The sequence below is a fragment of the Uloborus diversus genome, chromosome 10, assembly GCF_026930045.1.
Source record: "Uloborus diversus isolate 005 chromosome 10, Udiv.v.3.1, whole genome shotgun sequence".
In the NCBI taxonomy this organism is placed as follows: Eukaryota; Metazoa; Arthropoda; class Arachnida; order Araneae; family Uloboridae; genus Uloborus; species Uloborus diversus.
Genome location: NC_072740.1, coordinates 12,725,933 through 12,752,397, shown reverse-complemented (window position 1 = coordinate 12,752,397; position 26,465 = coordinate 12,725,933). Strand labels below are relative to the sequence as shown.

At 33.9% G+C, this 26,465-nt stretch overlaps 1 protein-coding gene across 1 annotated transcript in view; it reads right to left on the bottom strand.

Annotated features, from left to right (window-relative positions):
• Positions 1-22,898, bottom strand: part of LOC129231656 (zinc finger protein 558-like) — a 39,324-nt gene extending 16,426 nt beyond the window's left edge. The window contains exon 1 of the mRNA XM_054866019.1: positions 22,861-22,898. Within this exon, the coding sequence (XP_054721994.1) occupies positions 22,861-22,898 (38 nt within the window). The remainder of the gene's footprint in view (positions 1-22,860) is intronic.
• Positions 22,899-26,465: the final 3,567 nt, after the last annotated feature.

Below are 26,465 nucleotides of genomic sequence, written 5' to 3'. Positions count from 1 at the left end.
TTTAAGTAGATAGGTTTTGCGACATTTCTCATAGCTTCGGAAGACTCGCAAATTGCACACTGCAGATATGAATTTCTCGCTTTAGATGAAATATCATTTTTACTTCATATAGCTATTGCATTGACAATATATTTTATTTATAGAGGAAGCAGAGGAAAACATTATCCTAATATGTGCAATGTATTTTCTACTGAAAGCAACTTTTTTTTTTTTAAATGTAAGGGGTGGATGATGAAGCATCTCTTTGCACTGGCTAATCGAAAATGCAAGTTAACTAGAGAAGTTTAAGTTGGGTTTGCTATCCATCAAGTCTTTCTTAATTGTGTAAGATTAATGGTTCTGTATGAACGTCACAATATATTTCATACAGTCCCCATACTAGGAGAAATTGATTATGTAATCTCTTGCAGTAAATTTTGTATATTTAATCCAATTTTATGAGTCATGGATAGTGATGGTAAATACCCAGGTAAATACCCAAAATGGGTATTTACCCGAGTATTTATTTCAAAAATTTATATTCAATTTAAATACTTTTCAGTATGTATTCCACTATGTATATATATAACCAACCATATACAAAGCAATAAATTTTTGCCCAAAAATTCTTTTTGATCACATATTTAAAGAATTATTGTGCGAAACAACTTAGCAATCTAATATGATATTCACATTAAATGTGTTGGATATGCCTAATCAATGTTGATAGCCAAATTTCAGACATAAAAAGCCATTTCACAAAAAGTAAAAAGCTTAACTGGTTACAAAAAAAAAAAAAACCAAACATCAATTTTTTAAGGTCCTAGTATTTTATAACCCAGTAATATATCCCTACATGACATTAAAATGTAAGGAAATATCGCTCAATTTATTATACTATTTATTTACCTATATCTTTTGCAGAAATTTCCTCCAAACCTAGTTCAAGTGTTCAGGCATATTCTGCATCTCATATATATATATATATATATATATATATATATATATATATATATATATATATATATATATATATATATATATATATATATATATATATATATATATATATATATATATATGTTAGGGATGCACCGGATAGTGATTTTGGCGGATACCAGATATCCGATACCCCCTTACCTGCCGGATTCGGATATCCGGCATTTCGATTGCATTGCATGTTCGCATATTTTTCTACAACGCCGTTTCAAAACAATAAATCAAACTTGTTCCACATATCATTTCTTTAAAAACATGTAAAGTACATTCAAATGTACTTTTTTAGAGCCTCTATATTTTAATTTAGGAATTGAGCTATATATAAAATGTTTTATTTCGACAGATTGTTTCAAAAGAAACAAACTTTCGGCAAAAATTAATTCTGTATCTAATGTACACATGGTTTAAACTTTTAATTATTCATAGTTGAAATCTTAAAGGTCGTATAGTGAGTCGTATTTGTTATTAGATTTGCATGACGTGTAGAAATTTTTTTAAACTTCATCATAAAGTAATACATTTTCTTCTTTCCAATTTAGAAATAACAAAAAATAAAACTTTGCTTTGAAATCATTTTCATTACAGATAATACACGTGTAAAATTTTTCTATTATACAAGTTAAAAAAGAAAATATTAAAACAGGGCCAGTTTGACTCAAAAAATAAATAAATAAACTTAAATAATCAACTTAAAATTTTACTTTAATTCCAGAAATAAAGGTAAATTTTCTCTAAAGATGCAAATTAGCATCTTAAATACAGGGGTGCCAAACCCCTAAGAGCAAGGGCCCACCCTCTAAAAACCATAAATACCCCCCAAATAGAAGGCCCCCCCAAAACAGAGAAAATACCCCTAAAACACCCCCCCCCCCTAGGTGGGCAACCCAGTTAAAAAATTAATAAACTTATGCTAAAATAATCAACTGAAAATTTTACTTTAATTCCAGAAAACAAAGATTCACTCTATCTAAAGATCTAATTAGCATCTTAAATAAAGGGGTGCCCCCCTAAAAGCAAGGGCCCATCCCCTAAAAACCATAAATACCCCCAAATAGAAAGCCCCCCCAAAAGAGAGAAAAATACCCCTAAAACATCCCCCCCCCTAGGTGGGCACCCCAGTTAACAAATTAATAAAATTATGCTAAAATAATAAACTGAAAATTTTACTTTAATTCCAGTAAACAAAGATTCACTCTCTTAAAAGATGCAACTTAACATAAATACAGTATTAAGAGTCATTCTCAACGCGTTCACTTTTTAAAAACAAATTAATAAACTTACGCTTAAATAATCAACTTAAAATTTCCCTTTAATTCCAGAAAATAACGATTCACATTATTAAAAAATGCAAATTAATATCTTAAATATATTATTAAAAGTCGTTCTCAACATGTTAACAATTTTTTTTACATAAATAAAATTATAGTCATAGAGGAAGATGATGTAGTCTTTAACTAAGAAAGAAGGAGTTTTGAAGGAGTTCAAACAAAAATGAAGGAGTTTGAAGGGCCCTTTAAGAAAATTTCCTAAATGAAGGAGTATTGGAGGAGTTTTGAAGGAGTTCAAACAAAAATAAAGGAGTTTGAAGGGCCCTTCAAAAAAATTTCCTAAATGAAGGAGTATTGGAGGAGTTTTGAAGGAGTTCAAACAAAAATAAAGGAGTTTGAAGGGCCCTTCAAAAAAATTTCCTAAATGAAGGAGTATTGGAGGAGTTTTGAAGGAGCGTACGAACCCTGATTGATGAATGGATCAAAAAGGTATGAAAATTAGAGTTCAGCAAGTTTAAAGAGATGACTGAAATAAATCATATGACCAAGTTTCTTAACATGGTTCATACTCTTCCAGATAAAATGTATGTCAGGAGTTTTCAGGAGTCTAAAGCAAAATCTTCAGGAGTAATAACGCAAGCGGTTTTTGCAAGAAAATTAGTTTTAGTAACATTTGATCTACTTTGCTGTTAAAATTTAAATTTAAAAAATTAAAAAATGTAATATGTTTTTAATCGATTAGTGATTTTTTCACACACTATTCAATTTAAAAAAAAAAATAAAAATTGGATTCAAAATATTTGAAAATAACAGGAATACACAAAATATTAACAAAGTCCAAATAGATTCAGTATTAACTCTTCTTACAGAGTTTTTATTTTTGCACTTAATTTATCAAGGTCTATTTTAACCTTTTTCAGTTCATCAAATTTTTCATTGGCTTTGCGCCTTAAAGCACTACTTTTACAGATACAGGAAAGGTCACTGTCTTTTTCTGCTTTTTCTGAGCATTTAAATTTATATCCTAAACAGTTGTAGCTATGTTAACAATATTTTATTTTGTGTAAAAGTTTCTTTTTATTAGAATGGCAACACTTGAAAATCAGTCATTACAAGATTGTATGAGGCCGTGGTAGCCTGATCGGTAGGGCATTGGACTCGGGGCCGGAGGGGCTCGGGTTCGATCCCCGCTGGTCGAAGACCCACCGTCGTCATTAAAGGGGACTGGGCGACGTTAAATATGCTCGTGGTCTCAATGTCCTCCAAGTGAAACGATACCTCTGGGGGTGCTAGTACCAGGTAGCTATTAGCTCTTGGACTAGTTCTAAATTCTCATTAACTGTTCGATCCGGTGATGGTGCTGCCATCTATCGGTATATAAAATAATGGAGGCAAGGCACTTTGTATGCAGTCCTCGACATAAATACAGTTGTAGTCAGTTGTGACTCTTGAATAGGACAAGATTGTATTCTACAGTTCTAATTTTCACGAGAAAGGTATGTTGTTTTTGTAATTTTGTTATAATTAAATTTATATTTAATGATTGTTTCTTGTAAATACACTCATAAACTGTATAAAAATAACAAAATAAACATTTTGAATCAGTCATTATGTGTATATTATTCATGAATGATACCATTGAGCACATGTAGCATAAGTTACCAAAACATATAAATGTTATTCTTGCAAATCAAATAAACTCTCAATTGCTTCAAAATTTAATATTTTCTTTAATTTTTATCTTTTTTATTCAAAATAAAAGTTTAAAAGAAGCAGCTTGCCAGTTTTGTTTTGTTATTTCCATAACAGTATTGTAGCATGAGTTACCATCTAGTAACTCATGCTACATTCGAAAGACAAACAGGGATATGATCAGTAAAAGAAAACAAACTATTCTTTATTTTTGTACTATATTGTTTAAATAATTATTCTGAACTATTCGTAGACTCTTCAATGGAACATACCCTTGGTGGCAAAATATTCAGCCGTGATGAAATTTTGGCTGTGACGAACTGGGAACCAGCAGGATTAAAATCTCCAAGCGAGACATAGGCATCCAATTTATGCCCAGCAGCATTAAACACTGCATTTTTGTGTTTTTTGCTTCTTACATGATATTTAAGTGTAGACACTCCCTTGTTATCGAAAGCGCAATTGCATGGCGAACAGCGAGCATTGAAACAAGCTTCGGATACTTACAAGATACAGTTTTTGTACTTTTCATCCAGAAGCTAATTATTAAACACACATTTACCGCCTGGCATATTATCAGTACTTAAATATACAACAAAATAGCACTAGCACTACTAATTAGCAATAAAGAAAATACACTTAACAGCTGTTAACACAAAACCTAGCATACTCTCGATTCCTTCTCTAGTGGCAGTTTCGATCAGTAAACGTGATTGGCATGTTCGAACAGATTAACCGGTCCATCGGTTCGAACACACCCCATGTCTTTGCCATGTCTCCGCGTCTGGGTGCTATGTATAATACGATAATTTTGATTGGCTGCCAGAGATTCAATAAGGCTGCCTAAACAGAGACTACATGGAATTGAAATTAGAGATTGTTAAAGTTTTATTTTGAGATTGATGAAGCACTTTTACTAGTAAAAATTATTTCCAGGAGGAGAGGGGACAAATCAGGAGGTTAAAACAAAAATTCAGGAGTTTTCAGGGCCCTTAGAAGAAAAAATTCAATTTCAGGAGATTTTCAGGAGGCGTACGAACCGGGTAAGAAATTAATCAAAACACAAATCATCAAAAGAAGTTATTTTTCTTACTTTTACATACAGGTAGATAGACAGAATCCTTAGATATGCTTTTACACACAAGGAAAGTGCAATGGGATAGGTCATTCATAAACAAACATCTAAAAAAAATAAATAAATAATAACAATTTCATCTCGCTAACTCTGAACATATCCATGCATAAAAAAAGTTTAAAAATCACAGTATATGAATCTAAACTATATAATTTCCTTTTATCAGAGCCAGTACGCCTGATGTACAACATCTGATACCAGGGTTGGCAAGTTTCTGCCGAGGTGGTTAAAACCACTGGTAGAAACCGGTTAAAACCGGCATGGCAAAAACCACTTTCTGCCACTCTGTGGCAGAAACTGGCAAAAACTCACAAATGAAAAATTAATTCTTGATATACAACAGAAAATGTATGGAAAAAATAATTAATTGTTAAAAAAGTTAAACTTTCATCTATTGTATAAATGGTCCACCATGTAGTAACTGGGGTAGTGGTAAAATTTTGACTGGAAAAATAAGTTTTGAGAAATGGGGCCAGTTTGTTTTGCAAAGCTGTGACATTAGGTACAAAATTTAGGCAAGTAAAATTCTGGAACTTTCTTCTTCAAGCACATGACATAATTTTAATCACAAACAATTTAGAGGAAGCATATAAGTGAGCAAATTACAATCAGTAATACCTGTTTAATTCTGTATGTCACTCCTATTTCCTAAGCACCCTTGTATGATTTTTTATCCTTTGTTAAATTAATACAAATACTACGAGCCACTGTAATTGGAAAATTCCCTTTCTGAACTAAATCAAGGGCACTAGCATGGGAATTTATTTTTTTCAATGATGAAATAATGTTTATTTTTTTAGTTTACTTAAACAAATATCATTTACTAATTACTTGAGTTATTAAAGACTTTTTTAAATTTTTGCCAGTTTCTGCCGGTTTTTACCGGTTATAATCAGTTTCTGCCACTGGCACGGCAAAAACTAGTTTCTGCCGGCAGAAAGCCAACCCTGTCTGATACACGTCATGACATTTAAAAGGTCTCATACACCTAGATACATTCAACCAACCAATTTAGATTATAATTTAATATTTGTCACATTTACAATGAATGAAACTGATAAATTGATTAATTTGTTATTTGACTTGTAATACTTAAAAAAATTACTTGGCTTTAGTTCTGCTGCTTTGCATATCTATGGGTTTTTGGTGTGGTCTTTTCAATATTCTTCACTTATGCAAACAGCTATTAAATAGGAAAATATAAAGTATGAATCCAGAGCTCGTCAGCCATGGAGGATTCATTAATAATGGTCAAAAGACCAAAAATTTAACTATGAACTAAAAGAGAATGTTTAAGCTCCAGTACATGCAATATAGAGTAACAATGGGCAAACGCACCACTTGCTAAACTAAAAACAATAAACTAGAGCTCAAACCTAAAAATAAAAGCAGGGGGTTTCGCCTCGACTAATTAGGAAAACAAGTTCCGATAATTAGCCATCCACGGGACAGTACCTGCCTGCTAATTATCGGATACCCAAGTTTAAATTAACAACCAATTGAGATTCAGTAATTCAATGTTTTGATTCAAAATGTATCTCAAAATATTTAGCAAGAAGCTAAGGATCTTGGGATACAGCGGTGCAACTTTCGGCTTCAATTTCTTAGTATAGCAGGGCCTCTCTATATAATTTCTTTACTCTATGACTGGAGTTTAGGGTTAATCCACTGGAGTTAGGGTTAAAATTTCAGCTATTAAAATAATACCAAACAGGCAATGGCTTCGCCAAAATGTTGAAGAGAAGCAGTTTTCACCCGTTATACCTTGACGGGTGACTTTCTAGTATATGTAATAATAATGGAAAAAAATTAGAGACGTACCGAGTAGCACTTTGGCCGAGTAACCCAGTACCGAGTACTCGGCCTTTCACTACTCGGCCGAGTTACCAAGTACCAATTATGTTTTAAGAAGAACCGCCGACACACATGTAATGAATTTTGAACTTATTGGAATAATTGTATAGACCTCCTTGTCCATATAATAGTTTTTAAACCTAAATTCCTGCTGAAATTCAATTACGCGTTATTTAAAAATTTTTGTTTATGTCAAAAATTTTACAAAAAAAAATATTTTTAAAATTAAAAATAAATAAATAAAAGGTATGATTAATCAAGTTGGAATTAAAACAAATTATACCAATCTAGTATAGTCCTAGTCCGCCAAACATAAATAATTTTTAAAAGCAAATTAAACAAATGTGCAGGAACACTGCAGACACGTGCTTCTGCGTTACAAGGAATGTCTTTTTCAGCGCATAAAATGTGAGCTAAGGAATGTAAAGACATTGGACAGAAGAATCCGACTTTTGTCGGATGCCTTTAAATCCACGAGCTCACATTTTGTGCATTGAAAAAGGAATTCCTTGTAATGCCAAAACACGTGTCTGCACTATGCTTTTAACATTGTTTTATTTCCATTTATTTTTTAAGCAAAGGTATTTTTATGTTTCTTATAACTAATTTTTGTTTGTAGCAAAAATGCATTTTTAATATAAAAATTCCACATTTTCTACACTTACTTTTTTTGCACAATTTTTAATAAATAAGTTTCATTAATTTTGGGGACATTAAAATAAAGATTAATTCCATTGAAGCATTACAAACTTCATTATTCTCAAAATTTAAATTTGACTTGTTTGCAGAAAATTATATATGCTTGCGCTTTTTAGCTTACTTTCCCAGTAAAAGTCAGAAAAAGAAGAAAAAAGCATGAAAGAAGGCTTAATGCATCTTAAAAATATCGAGAAAAACAAAAAAAAAGTCAAAAATAAATAAAATAATTAAATAAATATCGAAAAATTAGAAATTGGAAAGAATGGTATTGAGATGGGGGAAAATGTCTGTCTGTCTGTCCCCCCCCCCTAATAACTTTTGAATGAATAGTCCGATTCGAACAAACTTTTTTGTTCGAAAGATCTCGGCGAGGACACCTCATTCCCATATTTCACTTTTTGATTTGAACTATTTTTTGTTCAATTTTGAACAGTTCAAAAAAACATAACATTAGCTCCTACAGGGAAATTCAAGGCAATTCCAAACTTTAAGGCGAATTTGCTTCAAACAAATTTTGTAGGAAAAAGCTTTTGAGGAAAGACTTGTATACAAAATATCTTTTTGATTTGAACAATTTTCCGTTCAATTTTGAACAATTCAAATCCCTTAACATTAGCGCCTACGGGGAAACTGAAAGTCAATGTAGATTCCGTACTTGAAGTCGGATTTACTTCAAACAAATTTTGTTGGAAATAGCTCTTGACGCCAAACTCTAGACTCCGACAATTTAGGGGCACCTGACTCTGACTCCTGTGCCCGACAATTAATCGGACTCCTACTCCCCGACTTCGTAGCTTTGGCAAAAATTTATACACGGAGGACAAATGACCGACTCCGATTCTTGGATATTCGACTCCGACTCCTTTATCCCAAAATGAGATTGACTCCGACTCCGCAGCTATGGTTTTAACTGTGAAATACTTATTGTTGATATGACTTGTTTTTATTTTCACGCTAAAGTATTAATTTAGGTATTCAGTTTTATGCGAATAAACTCGAAAACATTTATGTTTCTACATAAAGATATGGGCAGATTTTTTTTTTTTTTTTTTTTTTTTTTTGACAATGAAAATCATTTCTTTAATTTGACATTTTATTGTTTTTATTTATTTTGGTTAGTGCATTAATTCATTTAAAAATTATTTTTGGCAACAGGGGAAAAAGAAACGATTTTTTTTTTTGTTGATATGATGTATTTATTTTAATGAGATTATTAATTTTAATTATTATTTTTTCATTTTGAAAGCTGTTAAAGAATTTTTTTTTAATGGAAAAAAGTGTATTAGCTGCTTTGTTTAAAAGGTGCTGCTATTTTATTTGTTCGTTTTTTTTTTTTAGATGAGTGAGGAATATTTTATTCTTAAAAATCAGCTTAAGATATTAAAAAATATGTTTAAAACAATTCACGATTTTAGCTATTTTTGAGAATATTGATCAGGTACTAGAAAGTAGTATGGGTATACGGGAAAGTAGGCTCGTCTAGTTCTAGACAGAACTTCTTGTTTATAAATTTTAATATCTGTCTTGGAGAATATTCAATTTTTTGCAACTACTCGGTATTGGCCTAGTATCTGATCAAAATTGGGCTGAGTACCGAGTACTCGGCAAATTGGCCGAGTACTGAGTAGTTACCGAGTACTCGGTATGTCTCTAAAAAAAATAAAGAGCGATTTGAGGAAACATTTGCTATTTTGAAGACTTCAATTTGTGCTGATTGAAAATATCGGATATATATCAAAATATCGGATATTTTCCAAAATATCATGATATTTTCGAACCCTGCTGCATACAAAGGTTGAGACTTGCGCTCTTATAAAACTGATGAACAAAAATTTTAAGGGGGGCGGACTCAGATATTTTCCTCATGATTTAGCAGGATATTTTTCCCATGGAAACTGACTTCAGCACAAATTAGAGCTATTAAAATTTAACATTTTTAATAACTTAGTCATTCAGTTAAGTACTAAAAGCAAGGAAGTTCTAATCTCAAAGGGGAGGCTTGAGCCCCCCCCCCCCCCTCCCTTGCCCCCCTATATGGGCGTCCTTGGAACAAAAGGTATAAAGGTTTTTTTTTTTTTACAAAACTATGTTGTTATGATTTAATGTGGAATAGTAATCCATACCTGCCAACCTCCGAGAAAAAAAATCGGGAAGATTTTTTTATTTTTATCCACAAGATTTTAACGCAAAATAAAATCAAACAGGACCCCTATCCTCTTTACATTTAACAATATATTAGTTATGAATTTCATATCAATTGAACTTACTTTCGTTTAGTAAATATTACTTTTATTGCTTTCTTTAAAAGTTTGGAAATAACATTTGGTACTCATTTTAAAAACAGAACAAAGCACAAACAGCTCGAACTGAGAGAACGAGAAGATAATCGGCGCCGAAATTGTGCCCCTAGTTGCCAGGCGTGACGCTTGCTTTGATTGGATCCCGATGAAGTCATGCGCTGTATCACTCCGTGACCGTGACGTCATAATCTTGCCTCACTTCTTCTCGTGCCATTCTCCTACGGCAACCTCTCCTTGGCTACTTGGCCTAAAACGCTGTGCCGCATTCCACAAAAGAATCGTTAGCGCCAAAATTGGCGAGATACAATTTTTTTCCTACAAAACGTGAAAAATCCGGAAGATTTTGCTCATAACCGGAAAAACGGAAAAGGACACAAAAAATCCGTAAAACTTCCGGGAAATCCGGAAGGCTTGGCAGGTATGGTAATCTATTCATATATATTCTGACCACCGATGAGATGGAAAGGCTAACATCCAATGCACAGGCGGAAATGGACGCATCTATTAGTTTCCATGGATACTTATGAAATTACCGAATTTTAGGTGCTCCAAAAATTAAATAGTGCCCTCACGCGAATCATTTATAACCTGTGGTTTCGTACTAAGGTCAGAATTGACGGACCTATGTACATCATGCTAAGTTTATCCCGAGTTCCATCGTTGGTGATGACAGAGCGTTACACAATCAGTGATTTTGGCTCTTATACTTATAGGGTCATTTCACGGTAATTTAGACATTTATGTAGAGTCCATAACCTGACCTTATTTGACATAACATTGTAATTTACTGTTTGATTAGCATATTATTTTATTTTGAGCTTATCCTACCAACACACCAACTCAAATTAAAATAATTTACAAATCAATGGTAAAGTAAAAAGTTATGGCAAATAAAGGTCACGTTATAGATTCTACATAAATGTCAAAAATACCGTGAAATGACTCTATATGTATGAAGATCAGGGCCGCAGAGAGCCAAGGCGAGCCCCTTGTCAGTTATGTCGTCAGGCTCTTCCCCCTCCCCTCCCCCCCCAAAAAAAAGAAGAGAAGGCAAAGAAAAGGGGGAAAGAAGAAAAAAGAAGGTGGGAGAAGAAAAGAAAAGGAAAAAAGGGGGGGGGGATTAAAACTGCTTACTCCAAAACAATTAACTCTAACTTAAGTACCACAACAGTAAATACCAAAAGTGTAAATTTTACTTAATCTTTAACTTTTCTCTTATTTGGATTCCTTCCCCCCGTTTACTTTCTTTTTTTAATCTTTCCTTCTTTTCTTTTTTGTTTTTGCGTCAGTGTCGCCGGGACCCCCCCCCCCCCCAAGCCCCGGCACCTTGTTACTGACTAGGCTGACATGGCCTCTCGTCAGGCCCCATGAGGATATCCCGTAAATGACAATCAAAACATGAAACCCAATTTTAAGATATTCAAACTTAATTGTTTCATTTCTGTCTGGCAACTTAGATTGAACACTCATCTTTCTGCAGAAAGAAAAAAAAATTCATTTGAATTTTGTCATCTTGAATTCAAATTATGTTTTTCGCAATCACAAGTGTGTGTGTGTATGTAGGCGTGTGTGTTTGTGTGTGAGGGTATGTGTGTTTGTGTGTGAGGGTATGTGTGTTTGTGTGTAGGGGTATGTGTATGTGTGTATAGGCATGTGTGTGTCTGTGTGCAGGCATGAGTGTTGGTAGTTGTGTGTATGAGTGTTTGTGTGCGTAGGGGTGGGGTATGTGTATGTGTGTGTAGGCATACGTGTTTGTATCTGTGTGCAGGCATGAAAATGTGGGTAGTTGTTTTTATGCGTGTGTGTGTGTGTGTATGTGAGTATGTGTAGGTGTTTGTATATGTGTGTATAGGCATGTGTGTTTGTGTCTGTGTGCAGGCATGAGTGTTGGTAGTTGTGTGTATGAGTGTTTGTGTGCGTAGGGGCGGGGTATGTGTGTGTGTAGGCATACGTGTTTGTGTCTGTGTGCAGGCATGAATGTGTGGGTAGTTGTTTTTATGTGTGTGTATGTGTTTGTGTGTGAGTATGTGTAGGTGTTTGTATGTATGCATGTGTTTATGTGTGTGTGGGTGTATGTATGTGTGTATGTGTGTCTGTATGTATGTGTTTGTGTGTGTGTGTATGTGTGTCTGTATGTATGTGTTTGTGTGTGTGTGTGTAGTTGTGTGTGTATGCGCGTGTGTGTAGGACATGGATGCAACCTGGAGACGGTTTTCGCTATAGAAGCAACATCGTGAGGCGGCCGGTCGACGGTGGGGCTGTAGAATAATAAAATGATAGTACATCAAAACAGTCAAATGAAAGCAATAAGCAATCGTGATTGCTCAAAAAAAAAAAAAAAAGAAAGAAAAGAAAGTCACTAAAACATAAATTTTGAAAATATTGCTAATGGCACACATTTCGAGGTATTAAGGAACACCCTTACAAACTGCTGTTTGATGAAATTTTACTCTGTAACAACATTGATTTTCACCCTGACAAAATCGTCCTGAAAGTGGGTCACATGGCGGATTATGGGTCACGTTTTTTTTCGGGTATGTAACAGGGTTGGCAAAAACCCGGTTTTTTTTAAAAAAGCCCATGGACCCAGGGTTTTTTTGGGTTTTTTTTAAATAAAACCTAAAAAAAACCCAGCTAAAGCTGGGTTTTTTAAAATAAATGTGGGTTTTTTTTGTCTTTTTTTAGGGAAAATGTGGGGGTACTTGTAGCATATTGTAGCGTAAGTATATGGACAAAGCGCAAAAATTGTCTTGGGGTAAAAAAAGCTGGAAAACAGCTAAAATTCAGCGTTTTCTGAAGAAAAGTATAAAAGACGACGAAACCCAAGAATGGTGAAGTTTCAGATTTTTTAGTTTCCATGATTACCAACAGTTAAGGCAAAATTACTTCTTGAGTGATAAAATCTATTGTTCGTTTTTAATTACTACTTTTTTTTTTGCATTTTACTTTATTGTATTTCATTTTTGTTATGCAAAACTACTGTAGAACTTCAAGTAGTTTAAATCCCTTTTTACTGAATTCCAGCTTAATCAAGACATTTCTTTGAATTTTATGTTGCCTGTTTTTCTATTTCTGTGTACAGACTAAGAAATATTAAACTTTTTCGTAAGATAATGATAATACTGTACATCCTAATCTGTTTTCTGTCTGACCGTTTGAGAAACCTGTTAATTTCAGAAATATACCTTGTTTATTTGAGATTTGTGACGTGTTGGTTTGTAGGAAATAATTCCCATGAAAGCCTTTTAGCTAGAGTAGTTTCCTCTATACAATCTATAACTATTGCGAAAATCAGACGTGACAGGACTTAGTCAAGGTAATTTGAGTTATTTATTGACCAGTTAAAGAAAAAAGTTAAATATGTTTATTTAAAACCTTTGAAGTATTTTTTTTAATGCCGTCAAGAGTTAAGAAATACTATTTAAGTTCAAAATTCATTTTTTATGTCCATTGTCTGTGGTAAAGAACAAATAAAAAATAAGTTTAAATTGTGAAAGTATTTGAATTAATCAATTTTTTCTAAAAATTTCTCAGAAAATAACCCAAAAGTGGGCTAAATAATGGGTTTTTTTAAATGGGTTTTTTCAAAAAAACCCATTGGGTCCAACCCAATTGGGTCCAATCCGGCCAACCCTGGTATGTAACGGTCATCAACCATTTACTGTTAAAAAATGCTTTTACAAAAAAAAATCTAAATTATGCTAAATCTTAAAAGATAGTGCTACAACATCATTCTATTTTTGAATATTATAAATGCTTTTTGCTGCGTATGACAATACAGCCACTCCCCATTTTACAATGGGAAAGTAACTAAATTTTTGGACAAGGGAAAAAAATGCAACGTCTGGAACAAGATGTCAAAATTTTCGCTTGTCTTAGCAAAAGAAACTTTGAGAACTAATTTGAAACAAGTGCATATTTTACATTCTAGTTAATTAAAATGAAAAGAAAAAAAAAGCTGTTGATAGCATGGTTCGCCAATATATATCATGAAATATATCATGATATATATCCGATATTTTGATATTTATTTCTTCAGCTACGGTATTTTCATTATAAAAGTTAAGTTAATTGTAGTAATAACCAAAAAACTATGTACTACATTTTAATGATGTATTAATGCATCATTAATACAACAAAGTCATACAATATTCCTTTTTACTTTCTTCTATATCTAATATATAGAAGAAAGTATTGGATTCGTGCAAATTTTCGAATTTCGAATTTTGACGGATTCGAACGTTTTGAGGTGTGCTGAGTCCATTTCGACTATTTTTGGAAAATGTCTGTCTGTCTGTGTGTGTGTATGTGTGTGTGTCACGTCTGTGTGTGACCAGTTTTTTTGTGGCCGCTCTACAGCAAAAACTACCGCATGAAATCGAACGAAACTTGGTACACATATGTGCCCCTATGTGAACTTGTGCCCATTGGTTTTTGGCGCGAATTCCTCCAAGGGGGGGTGGAGCAATGGGACGTTTTTTGAGTTACGCGTGATTGCTATTCCTCAGGAAGTAACTGGCGGAATCAAACAAAATTTGGGTCCATATGTTGCCATTAACAGGGACAGGTGCTGATTCAATTTTGGTGTCAATAACTCAAACGGGGGTTGAGCTATAGAACGTTTTTTGTCGTCAATTGTGACTGCTGTATCTCAAGAAATAATGAACGGAATGAAAGAAAAATTTATCGGCAAGTAGCCCTTAGTAGGTATAAGAGCTGATTTTATTTTGGTGTCAACAGCTAAAAAGGGGGGGGTAGCGCAATCGCCCGTTCTTTTTTTCCATTGTGAGTGCCCTATCTCAAGAAGTAATGCTACGTTCTGGTTGAAATTTGGAATATATGTGAATCCATATGTAAACAGGCTTTGGTTCAATTTTGGCGCCAATCGCTCCAAGAGGTGTTGATTTTTTTTTTCGAATAAAAATAGCTTTATTAATGCAACAATAAGAAAGATAAATCGTAATAGATTGTCGTCTGCGTATTTCTCGTGATTTTAATTGTATGGAAATGATCGGAAATATTATCTCAATGATTTAAAATTTTTAACTGTTGCCATCTTATGTTTGTTAACAAATAAAATATTTGTAATTAATTCAAGCAAGGCTTTTAAAATAACTTTCAATTTTCGCTCTTTGCTTTTGCAATAATTCAGACATTGGGATGGTGGTCAAGTTTTTGCATGTGTAATTTCGTTTTTGTTGGGAATATTGCTTCCTCGTCAAGCATGGGGAGGGATCAGAAAAAAAAAGAAAAATATAGAAGAAAGTTTCGTGATGGCCACAACATACTAGTTTATTTCATATTCATAAAATTATTGGCAATGTACAATTTTACTTCATATTAAAAGTGCTAAATTAATCATTAAACATTGGTCAGAAAAAAAAAGAAAAGTCTTATGACTGTGGACTGATTAATGCATATTTTTTATTTCTGAATCATGTAACTGTAAAATTAATTAACAGAAAAAAAATGAGTAGAACAGCTAATGCTAATTTAACTCCATTAAAGATGATGAAAATGTAAAATGAAATATTAGATATAAGTAATGAAAGAATTTTAAGTCTACATATTGTAATATATATTTATATATATATATATATATATATATATATATATATATATATATATATATATATATATATAAAATAGTGATTTGAGGATGCATTTACTATTTTGTAGACTTCAGTTTGTGAAAATATCCAGGTATATATCAAAATATGCAATGTATATCAAAATATCGGATGATTTCGATATTTTTGAAAATATCATGATGTTTTCGATCTCTGGTTGATAGTAACATGATGAATGTACCTACACATATTAAAGAACTTTCTTCCCGGAATGGGGTTGTTTCTTTCAGTCAAAAGTAGTCCTTTTTGTCACTGAAATTGATAGGATAAACAAAAAAAAAAAAAAAAAAAAAACCATGGACTCAGAAAATACTTTCATTTTCCCAACAGTTATTTTTTAATTAATTTTTTAAAATGTCCGATTTTTCAAACAAGGCGTGGTCTTTATGGCATCACAAATGATGCACTATGGCGCATCTTTCTACCGCATTTCCACGTTATGATAATCAAGAAGCGAATTACAATTGCGCCCTATGCTTGCTATCAACCCTATCGTTGCCAATACACGTGAGCAAAGATGTGAATTAAATATTTTGGACTGTGAATGGCATTTCAACATTTGTGATGTCATCGGCAGAAGCGTTAAACGATAAAAGAGCACCGATTTAAGTAATCTTTTAAAAATATTAAACCTAAAGAAATTATTTAAAAAATGTTCAGATTCTACGTTTTTAAGCATGCTCTTTCAGAAACAGTACTTTTAAAATTTTTCAAATGATCCCATTGGGGAGTTTGAGCAAAGAGCGAAAACAAAAGACATTGAACTAATAACAATAGCACCAAATTATTTCAATTGAGATGCGTTATTTCTTAAAATATGACATTTTATCGTTAAAAATCTTTTTTTGGGGGGTAACGTTGGGCCTAAAACGGTAATTTAGAATACTCAATTACTTTTGACGAACATTACTTTTTAAAAAAGGGGCTGACCCACATTTGCCCGAATCCTGGGTAATAATGTAAATAAACGTAATTAATAATGTAATTATTTGAATACTTTCTACATTGTTTAAGCTTACCCCATGCCAAGTTAAATTACTCTATCTCTTACAGTGGCATACCTAGCATGGGTGACACCCTGAGCGGAAATTTGTAATTTGCGATACCCCCCCCCCCCTACACACACACAAAAAAAAAGAATAATCTATGTAAACATGAAATTCGTACAATTTTCAGAAAAATACTGCACTTGTGTTGGAACGAAATTTAAAGGGGGCCAATGCACAAAAGCAAAATTTCTAATTTTCAGAAACAACTACATTCAGTGGTGATTGTGAGTTCATCAAAAAATACCTGAAAGTTTCAAAGCGAGAACAGGGGGGGGGGGGGATAATCTTTGGCCCCTATTACTTAAGTGCACCTTTGCCATAGTATTAAATAGTTCTGAGTCAAAATATTGTGTGTACATTTGATTAAATTTTTAATGGGTTACAAAGTTACTTTTGAGCTGGTGTTATACAAATTATCTTGACATTTGTCCATCTTAAGGGATAGGTGTCCATCTTAAGGCTCTTGCAGGTATATTTGATGAATATTATATAATTTTTTTAAAAATGTGGAGGTAGGGAGATAAAAAGCATAATAAAAAAAACATATATCCGGTATTTTCGGACATAAAAATACCGGAAATACGTCCAAAAATACCGGGAATTCGGTAAAATACCGGAACACAATCAACCCTGTACATTTGAGTGGCTAATGTATATGAAAAACAAAACTATGAACGCTTTTTATACTTGCCCTAGATGCATATGTGCCAGGGCATATTTTAATGGTTTTTTTTTGGGGGGGGGGCAATTGCCCACACAGTGAAATAAAATGCCCACCTACATTTTCCTAATTTTTTTCATCTGTTATGTGTTTCTATATATTTTTTATTTTCTGTAAAAAAAAATGGAAGCATGAGCCCTAACCGTTCCCACAAGCAAAAGTTTTTTTAAATAAATAAAACTATTAAACAACGATGTCCGCACTCCAAAACTGATAGATGGCAGCATGTAACACGTAAACAGAGTTTTGTGGATCGGCGGCGCACACAGGAATTTCTCAAGGGGAGGGTCCAGGATCGAAACTCCATCATTCTCATATCTTACTCTAACAAGCATATAAACATATTCTTTGATTTTATTGATTCGCAGGGACAAAAAACATTTTAAAAACATTTTGAACAATTACTCAGCATTAGTTAATAAAATTATTAATTTATGAAAATAACAAATACTTAATTTAAATACCAGAAAGCACAAGAATGTTATTTACTTTTTACGTAGTTAAAAACGAGCAGATGTGTGCATCACATAACTTCCTTTTACCCCAGTTTTAATTTCATTTTCCCATTATTGGCAATTTTAATGTGATTTAATAGTTTACTCTCTAAATATCAACAACAGTGGCCAAATTAAAAAAAACAGATTAAAAAAAAAAAAATCACGAAATTTGTCGCCAAGCTGGCGACAAAACTTGGTGACCAAAAGACTGGCGATATATCGCGAAGTGTCCGCCAAATTATGACACCACTTGAGTATACATCGAAATTAACAATGATTTCCCCCCAAAAAGGGGGCAAAAGACCCCTTTAGAAACACCCGAATGCAGCCAAAAGGGAAGGTGCACAACTAGACCCCACTAGGAGTCTACGTACGAAATTTCAATTTTCTAGGACATACCGTTCTTGAGTTATTGCGACATACATACGTACGTCACGAGAAAAGTCGTCGTAATTAACTCGGGAATCGTCAAAATGTGTATTTCGGTGTTTATACGTTCTCAGGCACTTATCTGCGCGTGGCCCGGTTGAAAAAAAACCCCACATTCATTCGGGGGCGAGAAAAATGAAATGAAGGCCTAATTTTGAGTGAAAATTTTTTCGCGATTACAATACTTCCTTTTTTGTAAAAGGAAGTAAAAAACAGCGAAACAAAATCATTATTCTTGAACAATTTATGCTCACATACAGTTCGATTTTGTAGTGAAACAAAGAGAGATATAAATTTTATTTTTTTTTTTTCTGATTTATTAAATCTGAAATTATTGTTACATTTACGTGAAATACACCTTTAGCCCTGGCTAATGGGCGGTAATTTACTGAATATTGTTTGGAATTACTTTATGCACTACATACGTAGGATTATAGTCAATTAAAAACTCAAGAGCCATGGGGGGGGCGGGGGTCCGGACCCCCTGGACCCTCCCCTTGTGTGCCACTGACATCACATACAATAATCTTCCGTAGCCATTTTTTTTAGGTGAAACCGGCAGGGTTGGCAAAAACCCGGGTTTTTTAAAAAAAGCCCATGGACCCAGGGTTTTTTTTAAATAAAACCCAAAAAAACCCAACTAAATCTGGGTTTTTTAAAAGAAATGTGGTTTTTTTTGTCTTTTTTTTAGGGAAAATGTGAGGTACTTGTAGCATATTATAGCGTAAGTATATGGACAAAGCACAAAAATTGTCTTGGGGTATAAAAAAGCTGGAAAACTAGTTAAAATTCAGCGTTTTCTCAAGAAAAGTATGAAAGATGACGAAACCCAAGAATGGTGAAGTTTCAGATTTTTTAGTTTCCATGATTACCAACAGTTAAGGCAGAGTTACTTCTTGAGTGATAAACTCTATTGTTCATTTTTAATTTCTACATTTTTTTATTTACTTATTTATTTATTTTTTGTATTTTACTTTATTGTATTTCATTTTGTTATGCAAAACTACTGTAGAACCTCAAGTAGTTTAAATCAATAGATTTTTACAAAATTCCAGCTTAATCAAGACATTTCTTTGAATTTTATGTTGCCTGTTTTTCTATTTGTGTACAGAGTAACAAATATTAAACTTTTTCGTAAGATAATGAAAATACTGTACATCCTATTGTTTTCTGTCCGACCATTTGTAAAACCTGTTAATTTCTAAAAAAAAATATAACTTGTTGATTCGAGATTTGTGACCTGTTGGGTTGCAGAAAATAATTCACACGTAAGTCTTTTAACTAGAGTAGTTTCCTCTGTACAATCTACAAATATTGAGAAAATCAGATGTGACATGACTTAGTCAAGGTAATTTGAGTTATTTATTGACCAGTTAAAGATAAAAGTTAAATATATGTTTTTTTAAGCTTTGAAGTATTTTTTTAATGCCGTTTAGAGTTAAGAAATACTATTAAAGGTCAAAATTCATTTTTTATATCCATTGTCTGTGGTGAAGAACAAATAAAACAGAAATTTAAATTGTAAAAGTATTTAAATTAATTATTTTTTTTAAAAACTTCTCAGAAAATTTTAAAAAACCCAAAAGTGGGCTAAATAATGGGTTTTTTTAAATGGGTTTTTTCAAAAAAAACCATTGGGTCCAACCCAATTGGGTCCAATCCGGCCAACCCTGGAAACCGGCCCCATGTGTCCTGTACAAAGCTTTTAGTGTGTTGTCATTTGAAGCATTTGTTTTTACGCTCTCTATCATATTCTGTGTTGCAGTTGCATTCGATCGAGTATGCAATTAGTGATGTTCCGGATATCCGAGGAAAAATAAAGATCTGTATCCGTAACTTTTTTGACGGATCTTTTCTATTCTAAAAATTTTTAAATATTTGAATAAAAGACTCTTAAATTCCGTTTAAATTAGGTTTTATTTCCTATTTAAAATTATAAGGTATCATTTCAGAAGCCAACGGCCCTCTGAGACATGTTTTTTTTTTATTATTTTAATTTTTAGTTTATTATTATTATTATTATTATTATTTTTTTAAATTGATATGGGGTTTCTGTTTTTCATTATTTTGATTTTTCTCGGCATCCTTCACAAAAAAAAAAAAAAAAAAATAATAATAAAATAAATAAATAAAGTGAGACAAAATTCTCTATTTACTGTTTGTAAAGGTGTTTCCGGCTCTGTTATTTCGTCGGTCGGAGTCATTTGGGTGGAATGGGTAGCGCTGCATTTATGCTGAAATAAAATACAAAAAATTATTTCTAGCCTGTCCAGTAGCAGCTTTACATTCTTGCTCCTGTATCCTACATCTACCCAGCAAGCTAGAAATAATTTTTCACACTCTGTCTAAGCATTAATGCTGCGCTGACCCGTTAATTCCAACTCTCCATCAATTTTAACAGAGATTTCTGCAAAGAGTAAATCATAGTCTTAATTATATTTTTGCCGTAGATGATGTTTTTTGAAGAAGCAGTGTTATTATAGTGACGGGAATACCTTCCGTAATAAAATTTACACTTGGATAGTCGTATTGGGCAAAAACATTTTAAGATCCGTATCCGTATCCACGGATCTTGACACTAATGATCCGGATCCGTATCCCTATCTGCAGATCTACTTTTTTTAACGACCCAGCACATCACTATATGCAAGTATGAGTGCTAAAAGAAAATCACAGCAGCAAATTTCTATCAAAGATGCATTTTTTGATGAACCTAAGAAAAAGAAACTAGATTCAAATGGTTCCAATGGTTATATTATAATGAATAAAATTTTAAAAATTCAAAAACTCAGTAACTGTTTGAACTATTTTAAACCCCGAGTCCCAGCGTTTATGTTCTTTTCCTATCGAACAAAACAACCATTAGCAATAATTTCCCCAATTCCAATTTTCACACCCCAACTCTTTTTTGACGATTATTCAACTAACATAAACTGCACATTTACAATCCCCCCCCCTTACAAGGAAGTTGGAGTTGGACGAATTTCCTTAAAATATGCCCTGAATGTGCAGGGCCGTTGCAATGTCAAAAAAGTAAGAAATGGATGGCCCCTCAATTATCTCAAACACAATGAAAGATAATAGGGTTTAGTTTTTTTGGTTTAAGAGAAAGTCACTCTACCAGGTCTAAGTATTGTCAATATGAACCTTATCTTGAGTATAATATTCACTGCAAGATCTGAGAAACGAAATATGCGGCTTTGAAAATTAATTGGGGCATTCCACGGTATTTTTGACATTATGTAGAGTCCGTAACGTGAACTTTTTCTGCCATAACTTTTTAATTTACCGTTTGATTTGCAAATTATTTTAATTTGAGCTGGTATGTTGGTAGGAAAAGATCAAAATAAAATAATATGCTAATCAAACAGTAAATTAAAAAGTTATGGCAAAAAAGGTCACGTTACGGACTCTACACAAATGTCAAAAATACCTTGGAATGCCCCAATTATGAAGTATACTTTTTCAGCTTCTTGCTGGGGATTTGGTTCGTTTCAAATTCGACATTAAAGCAATAAAGATTAAAAAAGGGAATGGGACAATGGTCCAGTGTGCTCTAAATCGACGAATTAATAAGGTAATGCGTCGGTTTTCAAAAGAATTCAAAATTGGTTTTGTGATGTACACCAATGTTTGGGGATGCAACACCCAGACATTACTTGTATCATAAGCCATGAAACTGTACTATTCATGTGGGGATATTTCGATAATTGGGAATCTGGCGCAGTCGTCTCATTTTTGGTGTAAATAATTTTATTTTGGTATCCCTGCTGATTTATAGTAACCCTATGTGTATAGATGTTTCCTGTCTCTTTGTTTAGATTTGCAAAGAAACATATCTCTGGTGCAGGCACTGGAGCCAAAAATTGACGCCAATGAAGAAAGATCGCCAGATTCCCAATTATCGAAATATCCCCATTTATGTTCCTTTTAAGCGTCAACAAAATCTGGGATACATGACACTTCAGTTCCACACCATAAAAAACATTGTATGTTCACAAAAAAAAAAAACAACTTACCTAACTTAAAACAGATTAAACAGTTAACTTAAAACAGATAATTAGGTTATTTGTCAATATCATACTTACTTGATTTAACAATCAAGCGGGCCTACCCGATAACCATAAAATAGGATCCAGGTGTTGTCTTCTTCCTTCTTTAAAAGCATTGCCGAGCAGCAGCTGGCAAAGAAGCTGAGGAAGGGTTTTTTCATTTAATTTTATTCAAAAATTGATAGCAATAAAGGAAAGAAAACTAAACTAATAAAAAACTTCCGTAGGAAAAAACAGGCACACCACTCAAGAAATCAGATAACAACGAACAAAATTTCCGACTCAGATAAACAGCATACGCCGGTTACAGTTAATGTCTCTTTTTTTTCTGTTGCCTTTTATAGGTTGCGTTCGACGAACCTAACCGGTCAACCGGTAGGACCCGGTTACAAACCGCAGCGTTCTATCATATATCGGTTACATCACCGGTTACCATTTAAAGCTATTGATTTGGTGGATTGGAGCACGTGATCATTAGTTGTCACGTGATTAACTACCGGTCGCTCCCGGTCGTGCTCATCGAAGGTAAGCATAGTTGATGGCTGTGTTCGCATACCTTGACCGGTAGCCACCTGTCGGTTGCTCCAAAGCCATTGTCCCCAGCTTCATTGTTGTGCAGCTAGGTCTACCACAGCCAAGTTAAAAGGGTTTGCTAAATCGGCCATCAATAATATTTTATTTCATAAACAATCCCCTTGCCAATAATAGTATTTCATTTAATAAACAATTCCCGTGCCAATAATAATTGTTCGCATTGAAAAATCACCAAGCGCGATAACTTGTCAGAAAAGGCAATTCGCAACTCCAATAAATTATACGGGGTGCTGCACCCACTGTCTAATGGAGGATGAAAAATGTGAAGCAAACAAATGCTGTAACTTATAAATTGCTTTGACGCTTTGTGAATGAGTCATTTTTCATCGTGTTTGTGAGAAGCTTTCTTTTCTGTTCTTCTGAAATTACATTACACCATAAACTGTCTGAAGCCTGCAATTTACCCCAAAGAAAACACGTGGAATGGAATGTTTTACCTTTTTAAGCAGTATTGCTAATCACCGCAAGGTGTAGCGCATTCGAGCTCTGGAGTTGCGAATCAATCAAACACGGGCTCCGATACAAAACGGCTGATCTTAAGCTGATGCTCAGAGTTGTGAATACAGCGGCCTTAGGTAGATCATATGACAGCTAATGACGTCAGACGAATAACACGCACTGATTATTGGTCAAAAAAGTCACGCGGTTTAATCAACAAGCTTAAACTGCGGTCGACCGGTAGATCACGGAACACTACGGTTAGTCACCAGTCAAGGTATGCGAACATACTCAATTAAAAAAAATTATAATTGAGGGGAGAGGACCACAAGGAACACAACACAGTACGTATGTATGTATCTTGTAATGTAATCTTGCATCTCAAATTTTGCCGACTTCCTGCGATCGGCTTCTTTTGAAGTTCGGCACGCGACCTCAAATCCGATGACAAAGCACCATTCTTTTGCTGAAAGTCAAATAGAAAACCATGCAGTATATTTAATTTATGCAGTTATAAAAGAATATGTATTTTAATGTAAAGTTCAGGTATCGGGGGGAAAATATGAAATAATAATAATAAAAAAACAGTAATTCACATAAAAAATTGTATTTAAAATTGTTGCACTTTGAAGGGTAAGAGCCGGTAACACACAAGGCTGAACGTTTTTTCAGGCTCACACTTTTACGGTTTCTTGCCAGTATGCGCTCTCATATGTTGCTTCAAGTTTGAAACATCAGAAAACATTTTACCACAACACTCACATGCGTAGGGTTTTTCGCCTGTATGGATTCTCAGATGCCTCTTAAGGGTTGTCATTTGGGAAAACGACTTTGAGCAATGTTCACACGAATATGGTTTCTCACCTGTATGGATTCTCAGGTGCCTATTAAGGGTTATCAATTCGCAAAATGACTTTGAGCAATGTTCACACGAATGTGGTTTCTCGCCTGTATGGATTCTCAGATGCTTCTTACGCACTGAAGCTTCAGAAAATGTCTTAGCACAAAAATAACACGGAAAAGGTTTTTCTCCTGTATGGACTCTCAAGTGGCGCTTTAATTTCGAGAAGTAACGAAACGACTTTGAGCAATGTTCACACAAATATGTTTTTTCTTCAGTATGAATTCTCCCGTCAGTGTGGATTTTCATGTGTGTCTTCAAGTCTGAAGCTTGAGAAAACGTCTTGGCGCAAAAATCACATTGAAAAGGTTTTTCTCCTGTATGTATTCTCAAATGTTTCTTACGCATTGAAGCATCAAAAAACGTCTTAGCATAAAAATAGCACGCAAAAGGTTTTTCTCCAGTGTGGATTCTCACATGTGCTACCTGGTTTGAATCAATAGAAAATGACTTAGAGCATTGGACACTTATACGGTTTCTAGCCAGTATGCTCTCTCATATGTTGCTTCAAGTTTGAAACATCAGAAAACATTTTACCACAACACTCACATGCGTAGGGTTTTTTCGCCTGTATGGATTCTCAGGTGCCTCTTAAGGGTTGTCATTTGGGAAAACGACTTTGAGCAATGCTCACACGAATGCGGTTTTTCGCCTGTATGGACTCTCAGGTGCCTATTAAGGGTTGTCAGTTCGGAAAATGACTTTGAGCAATGTTCACACGAATGTGGTTTCTCGCCCGTATGGACTCTCAAATGTTTCTTACGCACTGAAGCTTCAGAAAACGTCTTAGCACAAAAATAACACGGAAAAGATTTTCTCCTGTGTGGACTCTCAAATGGCGCTTTAATTTCGAGAAGTAACGAAATGACTTTGAGCAATATTCACACGAATATGTTTCTTCTTCAGTATGAATTCTCCCGTCAGTGTGGATTTTCAAGTGTGTCTTCAAGTCTGAAGCTTGAGAAAACGTCTTGGCACAGAAATCACATTGAAAAGGTTTTTCTCCTATATGGATTCTCAAATGTTTCTTACGCATTGAAGCATCAAAAAACGTCTTAGCACAAAAATAGCACGCAAAAGGTTTTTCTCCAGTGTGGATTCTCACATGTGCTACCTGGTTTGAATCAATAGAAAATGACTTAGAGCATTGGACACTTATACGGTTTCTAGCCAGTATGCGCTCTCATATGTTGCTTCAAGTTTGAAACATCAGAAAACATTTTACCACAACACTCACATGCGTAGGGTTTTTCGCCTGTATGGATTCTCAGATGCCTCTTAAGGGGTTGTCATTTGGGGAAAACGACTTTGAGCAATGTTCACACGAATATGGTTTCTCACCTGTATGGATTCTCAGGTGCCTATTAAGGGTTATCAATTCGCAAAATGACTTTGAGCAATGTTCACACGAATGTGGTTTTCTCGCCTGTATGGATTCTCAGATGCTTCTTACGCACTGAAGCTTCAGAAAATGTCTTAGCACAAAAATAACACGGAAAAGGTTTTTCTCCTGTATGGATCCTCAAATGGCGCTTCAATTTTCGAGAAGTAACGAAACGACTTTGAGCAATGTTCACACAAATATGTTTTTTTCTTCAGTATGAATTCTCCCGTCAGTGTGGATTTTCATGTGTGTCTTCAAGTCTGAAGCTTGAGAAAACGTCTTGGCGCAAAAATCACATTGAAAAGGTTTTTCTCCTGTATGTATTCTCAAATGTTTCTTACGCATTGAAGCATCAAAAAACGTCTTAGCACAAAAATAACACGCAAAAGGTTTTTCTCCTGTATGGACTCTCAAATGCCTCTCTAATTTCGAGAAGCGAGAAAACGACTTTGAGCAATGTTTACACGAATATGTTTTTTGGTCAGTGTGAATTCTCATATGTGTCTTACACGCTGAAATTTTAGAAAATGTCTCGGCACAAAAATTACACGAAAAAGGATTTTTTCCGGCATGGACTCTGAGATGTCTCATAAGACTTGAGAAACAAGAATACGACTTTGGGCAATAGTCACAAGAATATGCTTCTTCTCCAGTATGGGCCATCAAATGACTGTTACAACTGACAGCTTGTGAATTGTTGGACTGAGGCATTTAAACTAAATAAACATAGAAACTATAGCCATCGCACATTTTGAATTCATGGTTTTCATGACAGCTTAAAAATGTGTAAATGCCTCAGAAATCAATTTAGGAATTTTGCTATTGCTGGATATAAGGTCAAACA